The 15,029-nt window shown below is 36.9% G+C and overlaps 1 protein-coding gene across 5 annotated transcripts in view; it reads right to left on the bottom strand.

Annotated features, from left to right (window-relative positions):
- RBL1 (RB transcriptional corepressor like 1) overlaps positions 1 to 15,029 on the bottom strand; it is a 62,937-nt gene that overhangs the window by 23,135 nt on the left and 24,773 nt on the right. For all 5 annotated transcript variants that reach the window (XM_045833267.1, XM_045833266.1, XM_045833268.1 and 2 more), the window contains 5 exons: positions 14,764 to 14,927; positions 12,446 to 12,558; positions 12,201 to 12,304; positions 7,632 to 7,769; positions 2,520 to 2,684 (listed from right to left, as the gene is read on the bottom strand). In XM_045833267.1, the coding sequence (XP_045689223.1) occupies positions 2,520 to 2,684; positions 7,632 to 7,769; positions 12,201 to 12,304; positions 12,446 to 12,558; positions 14,764 to 14,927 (684 nt within the window). The remainder of the gene's footprint in view (positions 1 to 2,519; positions 2,685 to 7,631; positions 7,770 to 12,200; positions 12,305 to 12,445; positions 12,559 to 14,763; positions 14,928 to 15,029) is intronic.

Below are 15,029 nucleotides of genomic sequence, written 5' to 3'. Positions count from 1 at the left end.
AAGTAAATAGATTTCCTGGAAGTCCAGGAAGCTCAGAGGGTCCCAGAGAAGTTGAACCCAAGGAAGCACTCACCAAGACACATCATAATCACATTACCCAAGATGAAAAAGATAAGGAGAGAATGTTCAAAGCAGCAACAAAAAAGGACACAGTTACCTACAAAGGAGTTCCCATAAGACTCAGCTGATTTCTTAAACAACAACAACAACAAAACCCCCAAAACTTACAGTCAAGAAGGGGCTAGAAAGATGTATTCAAAGTCATAAAAGGCAAGGAGCTACATCCAAGATTACTCTATCCAGCAAAACAATCATTTAGAATGGAAGGACAGATAAAGTGCTTCCCAGATAAAGTCAAGTTAAAGGAGTTCATCATCACCAAGCCCTTATTATATAAAATTTTAAAGAGACTTATATAATAAAAAGATGGTCAAAACTATGAACAGTAAAATGACAACAAACTCACAACTATCAACAACTGAATCTAAAAAAAAAATGAAAATGAACTAAGCAAACAACTAGAACAGGAACTGAATCATAGAAATGGAGATCACATGGAGGGTTATCAGTGGGGAGGGGGAAGAATGGGGGATAAAGGTGCAGGGAATAAGGAGAATAGTTGGTGGGTACAACATAGACAGGGGGAGGTTAAGAATAGTATAGGAAAAGGAGAAGCCAAAGAACTTACAGGCAGGACCCATGGACATGAACTAAGGGCAGGGAATGCTGGAGGGACGGTGTTGCTGGGTGGGGTGGGGATAAAAGGCAGAAAAAAATGGGACAACTGTAATAGCATAATCAATAAAATATAATAAAAAAATAAGTAAAATCTTTTAAAAATCTCTCAATTTCTCACAGGATGTTAAAATGTTAAATGTGTTATGTGTCTGTATTAGGGACAAAGTTCTGGCTTTTTTATTCTAAATACTACTAATGAAAAGTATTTAATTCTTTATGTGGACATTTAAAAAATTAAAAATGATGGAATTAATGGTTTATTAGATATGACATCAATATCATAAGCAACAAAAAATAGATAAATTACACATCATCAAAATTAAAAACTCTTTTATTTCAAAGGACTTCATCAAGAAAATAGAAAGATAACCAACAGAATATGTTGCATGCACAGGTTCTACAGACAATATATGAAGAATTCCTATAACCCAATAATAAAAAGTAACCCAATTTACTGGCTGGCGTAGCTCAGTGGATTGAGCACGGGCTGCAAACCAAAGTGTCGCAGGTTCGATTCCCAGTCAGGGTACATGCCTGGGTTGCAGGCCAAGACCCCCAGCAACTGCACATTGATGTTTCTCTCTCTCTTTCTCCCTCCCTTCCCTCTCTAAAAATAAATAAATAAAATCTTTAAAAAAAGATATTAAAAAAATAAATAAAAATAAAAAGTAACCCAATTTAAAAATGGGCAAAGGATCTGAATAGATATTTCTCCAAAGAAGATATATAAATACTTAATAAGCGCATGAAAAGGTGCTTGAACATCACAGGCCATCACAAGAATGCAAATAAAAACTATGAAGTATCTCTTCATGCCTACTCAAATGGCTAGGATCAAAAAGAAAACCCTGATCGGTTGGCTCAGTTGGTTGGGCATCAACCCACAAAGCGAAAGTGTACCAGTTCGATTCCCAGTCAGAGCACGTGCCTGGGTTGTGGGTTTGGTCCCAGGTCAGGGAGCGTGTAAAAGGCAACCAATCGATGTCTCTCTCACATAGAAGATTCTCTCCATCTTTTCCCCTCTCTTCCCCTTGCTCTAAATATAAATTTTTAAAAAATATTTAAAAAAAAGATAAGTAGTTTGGAGGAGATGTGGAGAAACTGAAATTTCGTACATTGATGGTGGGACTGGTAAACGGTACAACCACTTTGGAAAAAAGTCTGACAGTTCCCCAAACTCTTAAATAGTTACTATATGACCCAGCAATTCTACTCCTAGATACATACCCAAGAAAAAGAAAAGCTTATCTCCACACAAAATCTTGTGCATGACTGTTCATAGAGGCATTTATTTGTAAGTCAAAAGGCAGAAATAATCCAAATGTCCATCAATGATAAGTGGTATATCCATGCAATGGAGTATTATAAAGTACATAAAAAGCAATGATGTGCTGGTACAACATGGATGAATCTTGAAAACATTATGCTAACTAAAAGCCAATCACAAAAGGAATATGATATACTGTATGATACCATTTATGTGAAAGGTCCTGAGTAGGTAAATGAATAGAGACAGAAAGTGGATTACTAGTTGTGTAAGGCTAGGGAAAAGACAGGGTGTAGGAAAGTGATAGCTAAAGGTTATCACTTTTATGGTTTCTTGCTGAAGTGACAAGTATGTTCCAAAACTGACAGTGGTGATGACTGCACACACAGTGTGATTATACTGAACACCACTGACCTGTACCCTCTTAATGGGTGAAAGTATGGTATGTGAATTGTATCTCAATAAAGCTGTTATTTTATAAAATGACAGGATTATCATCCTTGTCCTGACTCACTTCTTCACAAGTAGGAACTTTGTTTGCAGAAGCTTGGAGAGCCTCCCATAGTGCAGAACTGTGATTCCATGCTAAACTCTCCAGAATCTGTTCTTCAATGCTGTTCAGGTGTTTCACCATGTCCCTGGAAAGCCCCTCCTCTGAGCGGATCACCACCTCGATAACCTGAAGACAAGAACATTGAGAAGTTAATGTATTCTCAAGCAGTCAGTCTAAGCTGGGTGGGCTTGCATATATGACAAGTTCTGGTCTTATTAATGACAGAGAACCAAGGATATCTTTGAAGGAGTTTTTAAGATCTTCAAAATATTTCACATATACCTGTTTTTCATGTTTTCTTTATACATGAAAAGCTAAGACAATGATAGGTGAAAACTATTAACAGTCCAATAGTGGCAGAAGTCAGGTATTGAGTTCCCAGTCCATTGCTATTTTGAGTTTATTGCTATTTTGAATGTGAATTTATTGCTATTTTGAATTCACATTATTCTTCCTAATAGCTCAAAAGAACAGAATAAATAACATAGTTAAAGAAACTTGTTTATATTGGGTTGCCCAAAGAATCTATTTAGTAGTTTTTTCAGTATAAGAAAAGACACATTTTTCATTTTCACCAATAACTTTATTGATTTGGATATTTTCAGTATGTCGGCTATCTCCTGTGTGTTGTAACACTGATTGTTCTCAATTAGCACCTCTATTTGATCACTATCAACTTCAACTGGTCTACCTGACCGTGGAGTATCATCCAGCAAGAAATCTCTAGCACCAACCACTTCTGACATGTTTCGTCAGTCACAGCACCTTCTCCACACACCGCACAAATCTTTTTTGCATTTCAGTTTTCTTGAAAAACTGAATTTGCATTTTTACCTTTCTTGAAATAAAATGCAATATGCCAAAAATGTTTATTTTCTTCCATCTTTAATATTGAAATGGTTACACAAAAATTCACCAATTTTGATAAGTTTTTTAAAAAATGGGTGCTGATGTGACAGCTGTCAAAATGCAATCTAACAAAATTGTTTTGAAAGAGGTTAAGGACAACTAAACACTACTAAGGCCATCTCACAAAAAAACCAAATGAACTGTTTTGGTTAACCTAATATATAGGTTGCCATTTATTTCCATTTAAAAAAGAGTAAATATCTAGAACATAAAAGTACTGATTATTATTTATAATTAGAATTTTAATGTGATTTTAATATTTACAGTTGTAAGTATTTTGTGTTTTTTTAAGGAGTATTATTTATATGGTTAAAAAACAAAGGCATTTCACTTAAGTAAAAAAGGCTTAAAATAAATTGCTATTAAGTAAGGGCAAAAACAACTCTTCCCTTCAATAAAATTATATGTATTTCCTAACAGGAAAGCTAAATAGCTAAATATACACATAAACATTAAAGTAAGTAGAAAGAAGCAATTTTCCCTAAGAAACTAAAAAAAATATTTAAATCTCACTTAATTGACAATTCAGATGGAAAAGCACTGACCTCTTTTCCCCTATATTGTCAAAGAAAAAAAATGGCAACAGCCAGCACAATAGCTGTCTGGTGTCAATGCTGTCTTGAACCATAAATATGTAATGTAATAGAGTTGCAGCTTATTGGTCACGTTGCATAAGGTTGCTTGTGATTTGTTAATTATTGGTACCAGAAATCCTTATATACAAGTATAGGCACACGTTTTATTTTTTAAGTCCTCACCCAGGGACATGCTTATTGATTTTAGAGAAAGGGCAAGGAAGGGGGAAAGAAAGGAAGAAAAACACTAGAGAAAGGGGGAGTGAGGGAGAGAAGAAGAGAACCAGAAAGGGGAAGGGAGGGAGAAAGAGAGGAAGAGAAACAACAAAGAAAGGGGAAGGGAGGGAGGAAGAAGGGAAGAGAAACTTTGATTTCAGCTGGCTATTTACAAAGAATCAATACCATAAGCCTCTTGGTTTATGGACTAATGCTCCAACCAAGCCACTCCAGTCAGGGGTAGGCACCCTGATGTTTTTTTAAAAAGTCACTTCGGAGCAGAAAGGGTAGGTGGTTACTATCATTACTGTAAGTTACACCTATGTTTTTTTCAGACTGGCAAATAATATTATTTTTGGTGTGCCACTGAATTTTAGTAATTATTTAGTGTGCCATGAGATGAAAAAGGTTGAAAATTGCTGCTCTAGGTCCATTCGTGTTGTTGCAAATAGCAAGATTTTAAAAAAATATTTTATTGATTATGCCATTATAGTTGTCCCACTTTCCCCCTCCCCTTTATTCCCCTCCACCCTGTACTCCCCCTCCCACCATCATTCCCCCACCTTAGATCATGTCCATGGGTCATAAAGTTCTTTGACTTCTCCATCTCCCATACTATTCTTAACCTCCTGCTATTTTGTACCTACCATTTATGCTTCTTATTCCCTGTACTTTCCCCCCAATTCTCTTCCTCCACCTCCCTGCTGATAACCCTCCATGTGATCTCTACTTCTGTGAATCTGTTCCTGTTCTAGTTGTTTGCTAAGTTCATTTTTGGTTTTTAGGTTTGGTTGTTGATAGTTGTGAGTTTGTTGTCATTTTACTGTTTGTATTTTTTATCTTTTTCTTAGGTAAGTCCCTTTAACATTTCATATAATAAGAGCTTGGTGATGATGAACTCCTTTAACTTGACTTTATCTGGGAAGCACTTTATCTGCCCTTCCATTCTAAATGATAGTTTTGCTGGATAGAGTAATCTTGGATGTAGCTCTTTGCCTTTCATGACTTTGAATACTTCTTTCTAGGCCCTTCTTGCCTGCAACGTTTCTTTTTAGAAATCAGCTGATTGTCTTATGGGAACTCCTTTGTAGGGAACTTCTTGCCTCTCGCTGCTTTGAAGATTCTCTCCTTATCTTTAATCTTGGGTAGTACTTTGGTGTGTGCTTCCTTGGGTCCTACTTCTTTGGGACTCTCTGAGCTTCCTGGAAGTCTAATTCCTTTGCCAAATTAGGGAAATTCTCCTTCATTATGTTTTCAATTTCTTGCTCTTCCTCTTCTTCTTCTGGCACTCCTAGATTCAGATGTTGGAAGATTTAAAGTTGTCCCAGAAGCTCTTAATTTGATCCTCTGCTTCATCTACTCTACTGTTGGTTTCCTGTGCTGTATTCATTTCAGTTATTATAATGTATTCTTCATTTCTTACTGGTTCTTTTTAATGTTCTCTCTATTTTTATGTTTCCTATCTACCAACTGAAGTTTTAAGTTCATCTACTTTTCCCGTAAGTTTATTGAGCATTTGACCATTCTTATAACCAGTGTTTTGAACTCTTCATCTGGTAGATTGCTTGTCTTCATTTTATTTCTTTTTCTGAAGTTTTGTTCTGCTCTTTAATTTGGAACATATTTCTCTGTCTCCTCATTTTGCTGCCTCCCTGTGTTTGTTTCTATGTATTACCTAGAGATGCTATGTCTCCAAGTCTTGGTAGACTTTGTAGCAGGTGTCCTGCAGGGTACAGTGGCACAGCTACCCTGATCACCCCAGCTATGTGTCCAGGTGACTCCCCCACCCCCGTGAGCTGTATGCACCTTCCTATTAGTTGAGCCTTGATTGCTGTTGGCACATCAATGGGAGAAATTTACCTGAATGCCCATCAGCTGGGAAAACTGGCCATGACTACAATGGAGTTGCTGTGCAGGGGTGACCCCACAGAGGATTTGCTTCAGCATGACTCTGGTGACCAATGGGTCTGCTCCTTGAGGGTGTCACTTACAGAGGTGGTTGGGTGATGCTCTGGCCTGGTCTTAAGCTGTCTATCAGTTGTGCTGGCCCTGGGATCTCCTGGGAGATGCAGGCCAAGATCAGCTGCCACCTATGTCCTACCTGGGCTACCCTAGCATGATCTTCAGGTGATTGCTACCAATGCTGGGCTTGGAGGTGTCTGGGACAGACTAAGTTGTGAACCAAGACTGCGTGGTGCTGCCAGCGCTCAGCCTAGGGCCACTTAGCAAGAGGTACAGGGAAGGCTGGAGCTAGATGCTGCTTGTTTGGGATTTGTGAACCTTTGAGGGATTTTTAGAAAGTCTGCAATATGAGCAGAGTCATGCTATTTGTGTGGAGCAGCCACTGGAAATAATTTTGGGTAGGCCTGAAAGTTGTGTGGGGCAGGATCTCCGAATCAACAGGGTGGGGGTGACAGTGTTTGCCAGGTTGATGAAGACTCAGATATGTCACCTATCTTCTTCCCTATGACGGAAGGCCTCAGCAAAGGAACAATGGCCTGTGCCAGAACTCTGTCTGGGAGAAAGCTGTCCTTTCAATCGTCACCCCAAAGCCAGACAATTCAGTTCCTCCCCTAGGGCCTTTTGAGCTGTAGCCCCAGCACTGGAGTTCAGAGGGGTGAGTCCTAGTTAAGTCCTTGCACGGGCCCTTTAAGAGGAATGCCTGGGACTCTAGAAGCCTTCATCTCACTCAGTCAGAATCCACACTGGTTTTCACAGCTAAAGTTCTGGGGACTTCTCTTCCCAGCACTGGAGCCCTGGGCTGGGGCTCAGACCCCTTGTTCCTCAGGGGGGAACCCTGCAGCTGAGACATCCTTCCTGATTTTTAACTGCCACAGGTGGGTGTGGGACCAGCGTGTTCTGCATCTCCGCACTTCCTTCCAGTCTTGATACGGCTTCTTTCTTACATCCTTAGTTATAGGACTTCTGTTCCACTAGATTTCAGATGATTCTGAATGATTACTGTTCTGTAGTTTAGTTTTAATTTCCATGTCATTGTGGGGGAACGTGAGTACGGCATTTAACTATCTGACATGTTGACAGTAAGTCCAGGATTATGATTTTCATTCATAAATATGGAAAATTCAAAGTTAACTAGTAAGTTCCTGGTTACCTTTGCCAGTGACAGAAAAAGAAGCAAAGCTATGAGATCGGCTTAATCTATATATACCATTCATCCTCTCTCTTTGGTACCTAATTCCACCCAAAAGGAATAGATGTTTTCAGAATATCTCTGGAAATATTTTCCACACATCACTATGGCTTGTTTCCTTAGCACTAAGATAAATAGAATTTGTGTGTGTGTATTCTTGTCTCTAGATAAATAGAATTCTTATGTGAGGTATACCATAACAGAACTTTGTTTTAATCTCACCTTATAAAAATAAAATGGCTGCAAATTGAGAACCTCAATAATCCAGGGAAAAGTACGAGGTGAACTATAGGCAAAGAGCACAATTTCCAAAGAACAAGCCATCAAGGAACGATGAAATATATCTTGCTCTAGAAGAACCTTGGGGAAGAGAAAGACCACAGTTTAATATTTCTAGCATTTCATCATTTGTCTCTTGTTTATAGAGTGACTATAAAAATAATACAAAATAACTTGTATACATTATCTAATAGCAGATTATCAGAGATATAAATTTGAATCCTCAAACTTGTAATGAGTTTTCTTATAATATATAATCCTGCTCAGTGGTAGATATATTTAAATTAGGACTGCATCACAATCTGCTTGGAAAATTGAGCAAATCATAAAACAGTCAAAATTCCCATGAAAAGAAAAAGCACTGGAACTATTTATTAAAATTTTTTAAATTCAAAAAAATTATTTATTAATTTTGAGAGAGAGAGAGAAACACTGATTTGTTGTTCTGTTTATTTATGCATTCATTGGTTGACTCTTATATGTACCCTAACTGGGAACCAAACCTACAACCTTGGCATATCAGGGCGACATTCTAACCAAATGAGCTACTCTGTCAGGAATGGTTTCTTTAAAATGTTTTATTACTAATGTTTATTACCAACTTTTTTCAACATAAGGGTTTATTAATCAAAATACTGAAATCAAAGGTATAATGTCACAACTAAGATTTTAAAAAGTTCAGAGCAAGAAATACTTTACTAAGAAGATAAAAGTCCTGTTTCATCATTGAGTCTGAGATTCAACCTCAGTTTTCAGTTTTAAACATTCTATTTGTACCATCCTTCCTTCAAATACCACTCCCAACCAACAAAGAGAAAAAAAAAACTATTTTGGCGAAAACTACAAGTTATCTACAATTGCAAACTATAATATGTAAAAACTGGGAATGGATGGAAGGATGACAAATTACTCAGCAGAAAGTAAAATGGCCAAACATAAGGGAGACATTTAAAACACATGAATTTGCTCTACACAGTCTCACTGAAGGGATATACAGAATGGAAAACAGTGGCTGGGCAAGGAGCCAACATGGATGATTTTAAAGTCTGTTGTAGTTAGAACTATACCCACTTAACCCCCACTCTAAGGAGTCAGATGATAGGCCTCTAGTCTATCTCAGCAGATCTGAAAAATTATTCTCTATAGAACTGAGCTAGAGACTCAAAATTTGAGAACACTAGGCATAGAAGAGACTGAGGTTGTAAGTGAAAGTCTGCAGAACGAATTGTGAGATCAAGTCTCCTTTCCTTTTTCCGCTGCACAAAACCAACTGTGAGGCAAAAGACTAGCAGAGACTTCTCTATAGAAACTAAAATATTCCCAAAAAGCCTTTAAAGACACCAAAGTTGAGGGTCTCTAATATCACATAATCATCTGAGGCTGGTGGACTTTTATTCTCACTCTTGCATACAGAGTTTTGAATCAAGCTCTTTGTCAACATAAGAGTTTATTCATGTCTCATTCAAATATAAGTGAACAGTCAAGAATAATCCAACATTTGAAGAAAACCTTCCACTGAAATACAAAGATCAAAATAAACAGAAAAGAAATTTAGAGGAAACAGACAATAAAAGCAACACAAAAAACTTTGAAGAAATCTAAATAACCTCAGAGAACAAGAAAGAGATCTTAGAAATGAAAATATATCTAAAATGAGAAATTCATTAGGACTGGATGATAAAAAGTTGAATAAATACCCTTGGAATTAGAACAAAATACAAAGAAAGAAAAATAAGAGAAGAAAATAAGAAGATTAATCCAGAAGGTCCCTCATCTGAAAAATAAAAGTTCCAGTGAGATAACTCAGTGGGACACATATTATCTAAGAAATAGTAATGCAATGAAATTACCCCAAACTGCAGGACACAAATTTCAGCACTAGAAGAGCAACTCTGTAGGAATGCCCAATACACGAATAAAGATGTACAGTAAGGCACTTTATTATAAATTGCAGGACATCAGTGATAAAAAGAGAATACTAAGATCCCAGAAAGTAAACAGAAGCCACATACCAATAATGAGAATTAGAATGCCATTGGACTTCTTCCCTGGTTGGTATGGCTCAGTGGACTGAGTGTCGGACTGTGGAGCAAAGGGTTGCTGGTTTGATTCCCAGTCAGGGAACATGCCCGAGTTGCAGGCCAGACAAATAAATAAAATATTTTTAAAGAAAAAAAGAATGCCATTGAACTTCTTTTTTCTAATTAGCAACACTAGAATCCAGCAGATAATGAGGCAATGACTCAAAATGGCAAAGGAAAATGATTGTCAATCTAGAATTCTGAATATAGACAACTACCAATTAAGTGTGACTATAAAAAACATTATACAAAGTTTTAGAAATAGGACTTAAGGTGAGGTAAGGTTTCCACACCTTACTCGAACTGGTAATCTGTCTATACCAGTGGACGGTGAAGTTATGTATAATGCAATACCTAGAGCAACCACTAAAAAAATCAACACACAGACATACAGTCTAAAAAATGTATAAGTCATCCACAGGAAGGTAGGAAAAAAAAAACCCAGAGAGACCAAATAGAAAACAAAAAAATAAAATGGTAGAGTTATGCCCTAACAGCGATTTTTCAACCTTTTTCATATCATGGTATACATAAACTAATTACTAAAATTCTGTGGCACCCTCAAAATATATTTTTCCCAATATGACAAAAATAGGTATAATTTTGATTCATTCACACCAGATGGCTATTATTGTGTTGGCTGTTGTCTTTTTTTTTTACTTGACAGTCTATAGGAAAAGAGGTCAGTGTCCCTGACCAAATAGTCCGGTGTTGCACGTTTTAAAAATTCTTGTGGCACACTGGTTGAAAACTGCAGCACCAACATATCAACAATTAAATGTAAGTGGTCTAAATTTACTGATTAAAAGAAACTGACAGAATAGATAAAAAACATATGACTCAATCCTATGCTACCTACAAGAAACTCACTTCATATATAATAATACAGGTAGCTACAAAACAAAAAAATGGAAAAAAGGTATACCACACAGTCATTAATCAAAAGAGAACAGAAGTGGCTATAAACATCAGACAAACTTCAGAACAAAGAAAATCACTAGATTTAGAGGGACATTTTATCATGATAAATGGACCAATTTACCAAAAAGACATAGCAATCTTCAATTTGTATGCATCAAACAGCAGAGCTTCAAAATATGTGAATTTTAAAAATCTGAGAAAACTGAAAGGAGAAATAGATAAATCCACAATTACATTTGGAGACTTCTACACCGCTCTCTCAACAACTGGTAGAACTACATAGCAAATCAGCAAGGATATGCAGAACTCAACAACACCATCCATCAAAAGGACACAACTGACATTTTGGAATCTTCCACACAACAGCAGAATACACACTTTTCAAGTGCCCAGAATTTGCCAAGATAAAAACATGTCCTAGGTCATAAAATAACCCTCAACAAACTTAAAAGAACTGAACTCATACAAAGTGTGTTATAAAAGTACAGAAGTGGAAAACACATTAGTGCCTGAAGAGAGTGAGCATGACTATAAAGAGGTGGCACAAGGGAGATCTTTGTAGTGGACAGAGTTCTGTATATTGATTTTGGTGGTGGTTATATAATCTACACATGTGATACAATGGGAGGGAGAGGGAGAGAAAGACATACATTGTTCCAATGTCAATTTCCTGGTCTGATATTTTACTATGTAAAATGTAACCAGTGGAGGCAAAAGGGTATATAGGACTTCCCTATAATACCTTTGCAACTTTTGTGAATTGTTTCAAAATAAAAAGTTGAAAATCTACTTCTTTCTTAGAAAGCTATAGGAGCACATGCTCTATCAAGTACTAGTGTAAATCATGAAAGACATGGAATCCAGGAAAAAAGGGAACCAACACAGGAGAGTTGAAAATTTCCAGGCTGAAAGAAAGAGATTTTACTACAATAGTTATGCTGCACCTTTATACATCAATCTGTTCCTATTGGAACTAAAGGTCAGAAGATTTCAAGAGTGACTAGAAGGAGGAGGATGAAACTGATATATAATAGGTTTGACTTTGTAAAAAAAAATTCCTTTACATAGCAATTGGAGCAGATTTGATCAAAAGTTCAAAGAAAATGAAAAACGAAACAAAACAAAACAAAACACAAAAGCCCCACAAGAATTTATTCCTCTAAAATCCCTGGGAGATATGGACAAATGCCTTAATTATCAGTTGGCTTTATAGTCAGGGGAAGGGTATTCACTATTACCTAGCTTTGAATGAAGGACAAATAAAGAGGACCTGAATGGAAAGGATACTGACAGTGTACCAAGAACGAATTTTACTTATTTCACATTCCTGCCTAGAGATGTCTAACTCTAGATGTGCTGAAGACAACTAAGGCCAAGTAATTTGTCATCTTGGCTAAATTTGCCATTAACATTAACCATGGACCCTCAATGCATTAGAGAACCTCTTAACATACTGTTAGGCTTAAGATTTTTGGACGTTGCTAGTGGCTGAGAAAGTGGATTTACTTACTGACATGTCCACTCCATGAAGTCTTCGTGTTTCCTGAACCATTACAGTCTCTAATATTTTATAATACAAAATTTCTGCAAGCTTTAGTCTGTTTATAGCAAAGTCTGTTAGGGAAAAAAGGGAAAATGTGCTATTGAGAAGTAGCTGTTAAGGACTAAAGAACAAAACATACAAACTTAAATTTCTACTTCTTTGGGGGAAAAACCTATCTTTAATGCCGTGTTAATTTAGCTTTGTGTTCTTACCTATGTGAGATCCCGGTTGCTCATCTGTTGATTGAGTGTAGTGTTGACAGAAAGTCTCTCCTATTTCTTTCATTACTTTCATAATATTTTCCATAGGATTACGCATACAAGATCTATAAAATACAAAAGAAACCCAATTACCAGTGGGAAAAAACCCAGCCTAGCAACATCTCTTCTTTTAAGAATTAGTTTGTTTTCTTTAGTGATCAAAGTTCTATTCTCAGTTATAAACCTAGATATGTAAACATAGTCTATTTCAAACAAGTCTACAGCCTGTAAATAAAATAATTTGGCATATTTTTAGGAATTTCAACATTAGAAGAGTCGACATCCTCTATGTTTTGCTTACATTTGTATGACATTCTAGAAAAGACAAAACTATAGGGAGAGAAAACATGTTAGTGATTGCCAGAGGCTGAGGATGGCACAGGGGTTGACTACAAAGAGGCATAAATTTGGGAGGGACAATGGAACTGTTCTGTTTCTTTTTTTGTATTTTTAAAAGATTTTACTTTGGCCCTGGCTGGCATAGCTCAGTGGATTGAGCACAGGCTGCGAACCAAAGTGTCGCAGGTTCGATTCCCAGTCAGGGTACATGCCTAGGTTGCAGGCCATGACCCCCAGCAACTGCACATTGATGTTTCTCTCTCTCTCTCCCCCTCCCTTCCCTCTAAAATAAAAAAAAAAAAGATTTTACTTATTTATTATTAGAGAGGGGTGGGAGGGAGAAAAAAAAAGGGAGAGAAACACTGAAGTGAGAGAGAAACATCAATCAGTTGCCTATCATAAACACTCTCTGTCCAGGACCAAACCTGCAACTCAGGCCTGTGCCCTGACTGGGAATTGAACCAAAGACCTTTTGCTTTGCAGAACAACACTCAACCTAATGAGCCACACCAATCAGGGTTGTTCTATGTCTTGATTGTACTGGCAGTGGACACACAACTGTATGTATTTGTCAAATCTCATACAAAAATACAGTGAAAAGAACTATTATATATTAATTATATTTTAATAAACCTAATTTAAGAAAAAACAGAAAGATTATATGGCAGTGTTCACACACACACATACTCCATATATATTCCTTATATTCCTAGTCTCCCAGTCTTCCCCTGGCCCTGAGAATCCTTGACTTCCAGCACAGCCAACTGCTCCCCAATCACCTTTAGGACCTGGAGGACCTGTTATTAGACCTGGAATGCCTCACGGACCATTGCTTCAGTGTGATGACCTCTATCTGCTTTTTCACCTGAGGGTCTAGGAGGACCTTGAATCAAAGTGATACTTTTCTTTTTTCTCCTTTTTTTAATCTTCACCCAATGACATGCTTATTGATTTTAGAGAGAGGAAGCGAGAGAAAGAAAGAAGGTGAGAAACATTGATGTGGGAGAGAAACATCAATAGGAGAAACATCCATCAGTTACCTCTCATACACACGTTTTTCTTTCACAGACATAATTTCTGCTGATGCATTATACACATGCTCCTCTAATTTACTCATCTCCTACCACTATTCTGATGGTAGGTATGAAAATTATAAACACAAGGAGATAAGAGGCAATCAGTTCAGCTTTGAAGGATTTCAGTTGCTCTTGAAGGGCAGGGTCATTTTTAGGATTCAGAGGTAGCAAAGCTATCATTGAGCAAGCATCAAACTTCATAGCTATCAATGTCTTCCTATTGCTCGGGAAAGCTATCCCATTGTTGCATACTTCTGGAGCAGAAGCAGAGGGAGCATAACCTGGTAAGAACACTTAAAAGGCCATTTTAATGAATTGCTGGAGGCTGAGTGAGGACAAGTCTGAGAAGTGGGGAAGCTCCTGGGGGCTGCAGTCTTAGGGGGACCTCCAAACTTTCCTGGGTTTTATCTACAGGAATCCTACCAGGTTCTTATAGTTACCTCTTTTGTAAAAAAAAAAAAAAAATTGCATTAAGTTCTATTTTGTGGCTGCCCCACCAATATGTGATCAGTCCTCCCTTTGATGAACATTTAGATTGAACCCATTTAAAGTCAATGTAAAAAGAAAAAACAATAATGCATTACTTAGTTACAAGAGACGAATGTCAGAGCTAAATAACCTTTCAGATGTATTTAACCTTAAAAGTCTATAATAATAATAAGAACATTTATATAAAAATTTTAATAGGTACTTCTATTTGCTTTTAGGTCAACATACTTTGTAACCAAAATGGTACAGTGAAACTTTCTAGATGTATACCCACTATCTTAAGATTTTTGAATATACTGAATATAGAATAGAATATAAAATTTAATTTAAAAGAGACCTTTAGAAAAATAATGGTACTGAACTTACTCGAAAATATTTACAAGTTGTTCACTTGGTGCATTTTTCAGCCCAGTGACAATACTCTGCAGCCGGCTCACACTCTGAGTGGCTGACGCAACAGGAGTAATGACTGCTTCTTTTTCTCGTAAATATCGCCGTCCTGTCAGTGGGGTAGAAGGTGCAAATGGTTTCTGCCGAAAAAAAAAAAAATCTGTGAAATTAAAGTTACCTTCCCTCTCATGTTTAATTCAGTATATATAGCATCATCTCTATTCCTATTTAGTAGGTTACTT

The sequence above is a fragment of the Phyllostomus hastatus genome, unplaced genomic scaffold, assembly GCF_019186645.2.
Source record: "Phyllostomus hastatus isolate PE091 unplaced genomic scaffold, TTU_PhHast_1.1 phas_contig_17, whole genome shotgun sequence".
NCBI classification, from domain to species: domain Eukaryota; kingdom Metazoa; phylum Chordata; class Mammalia; order Chiroptera; family Phyllostomidae; genus Phyllostomus; species Phyllostomus hastatus.
This window is presented reverse-complemented; position numbering and strand designations above follow the sequence as displayed.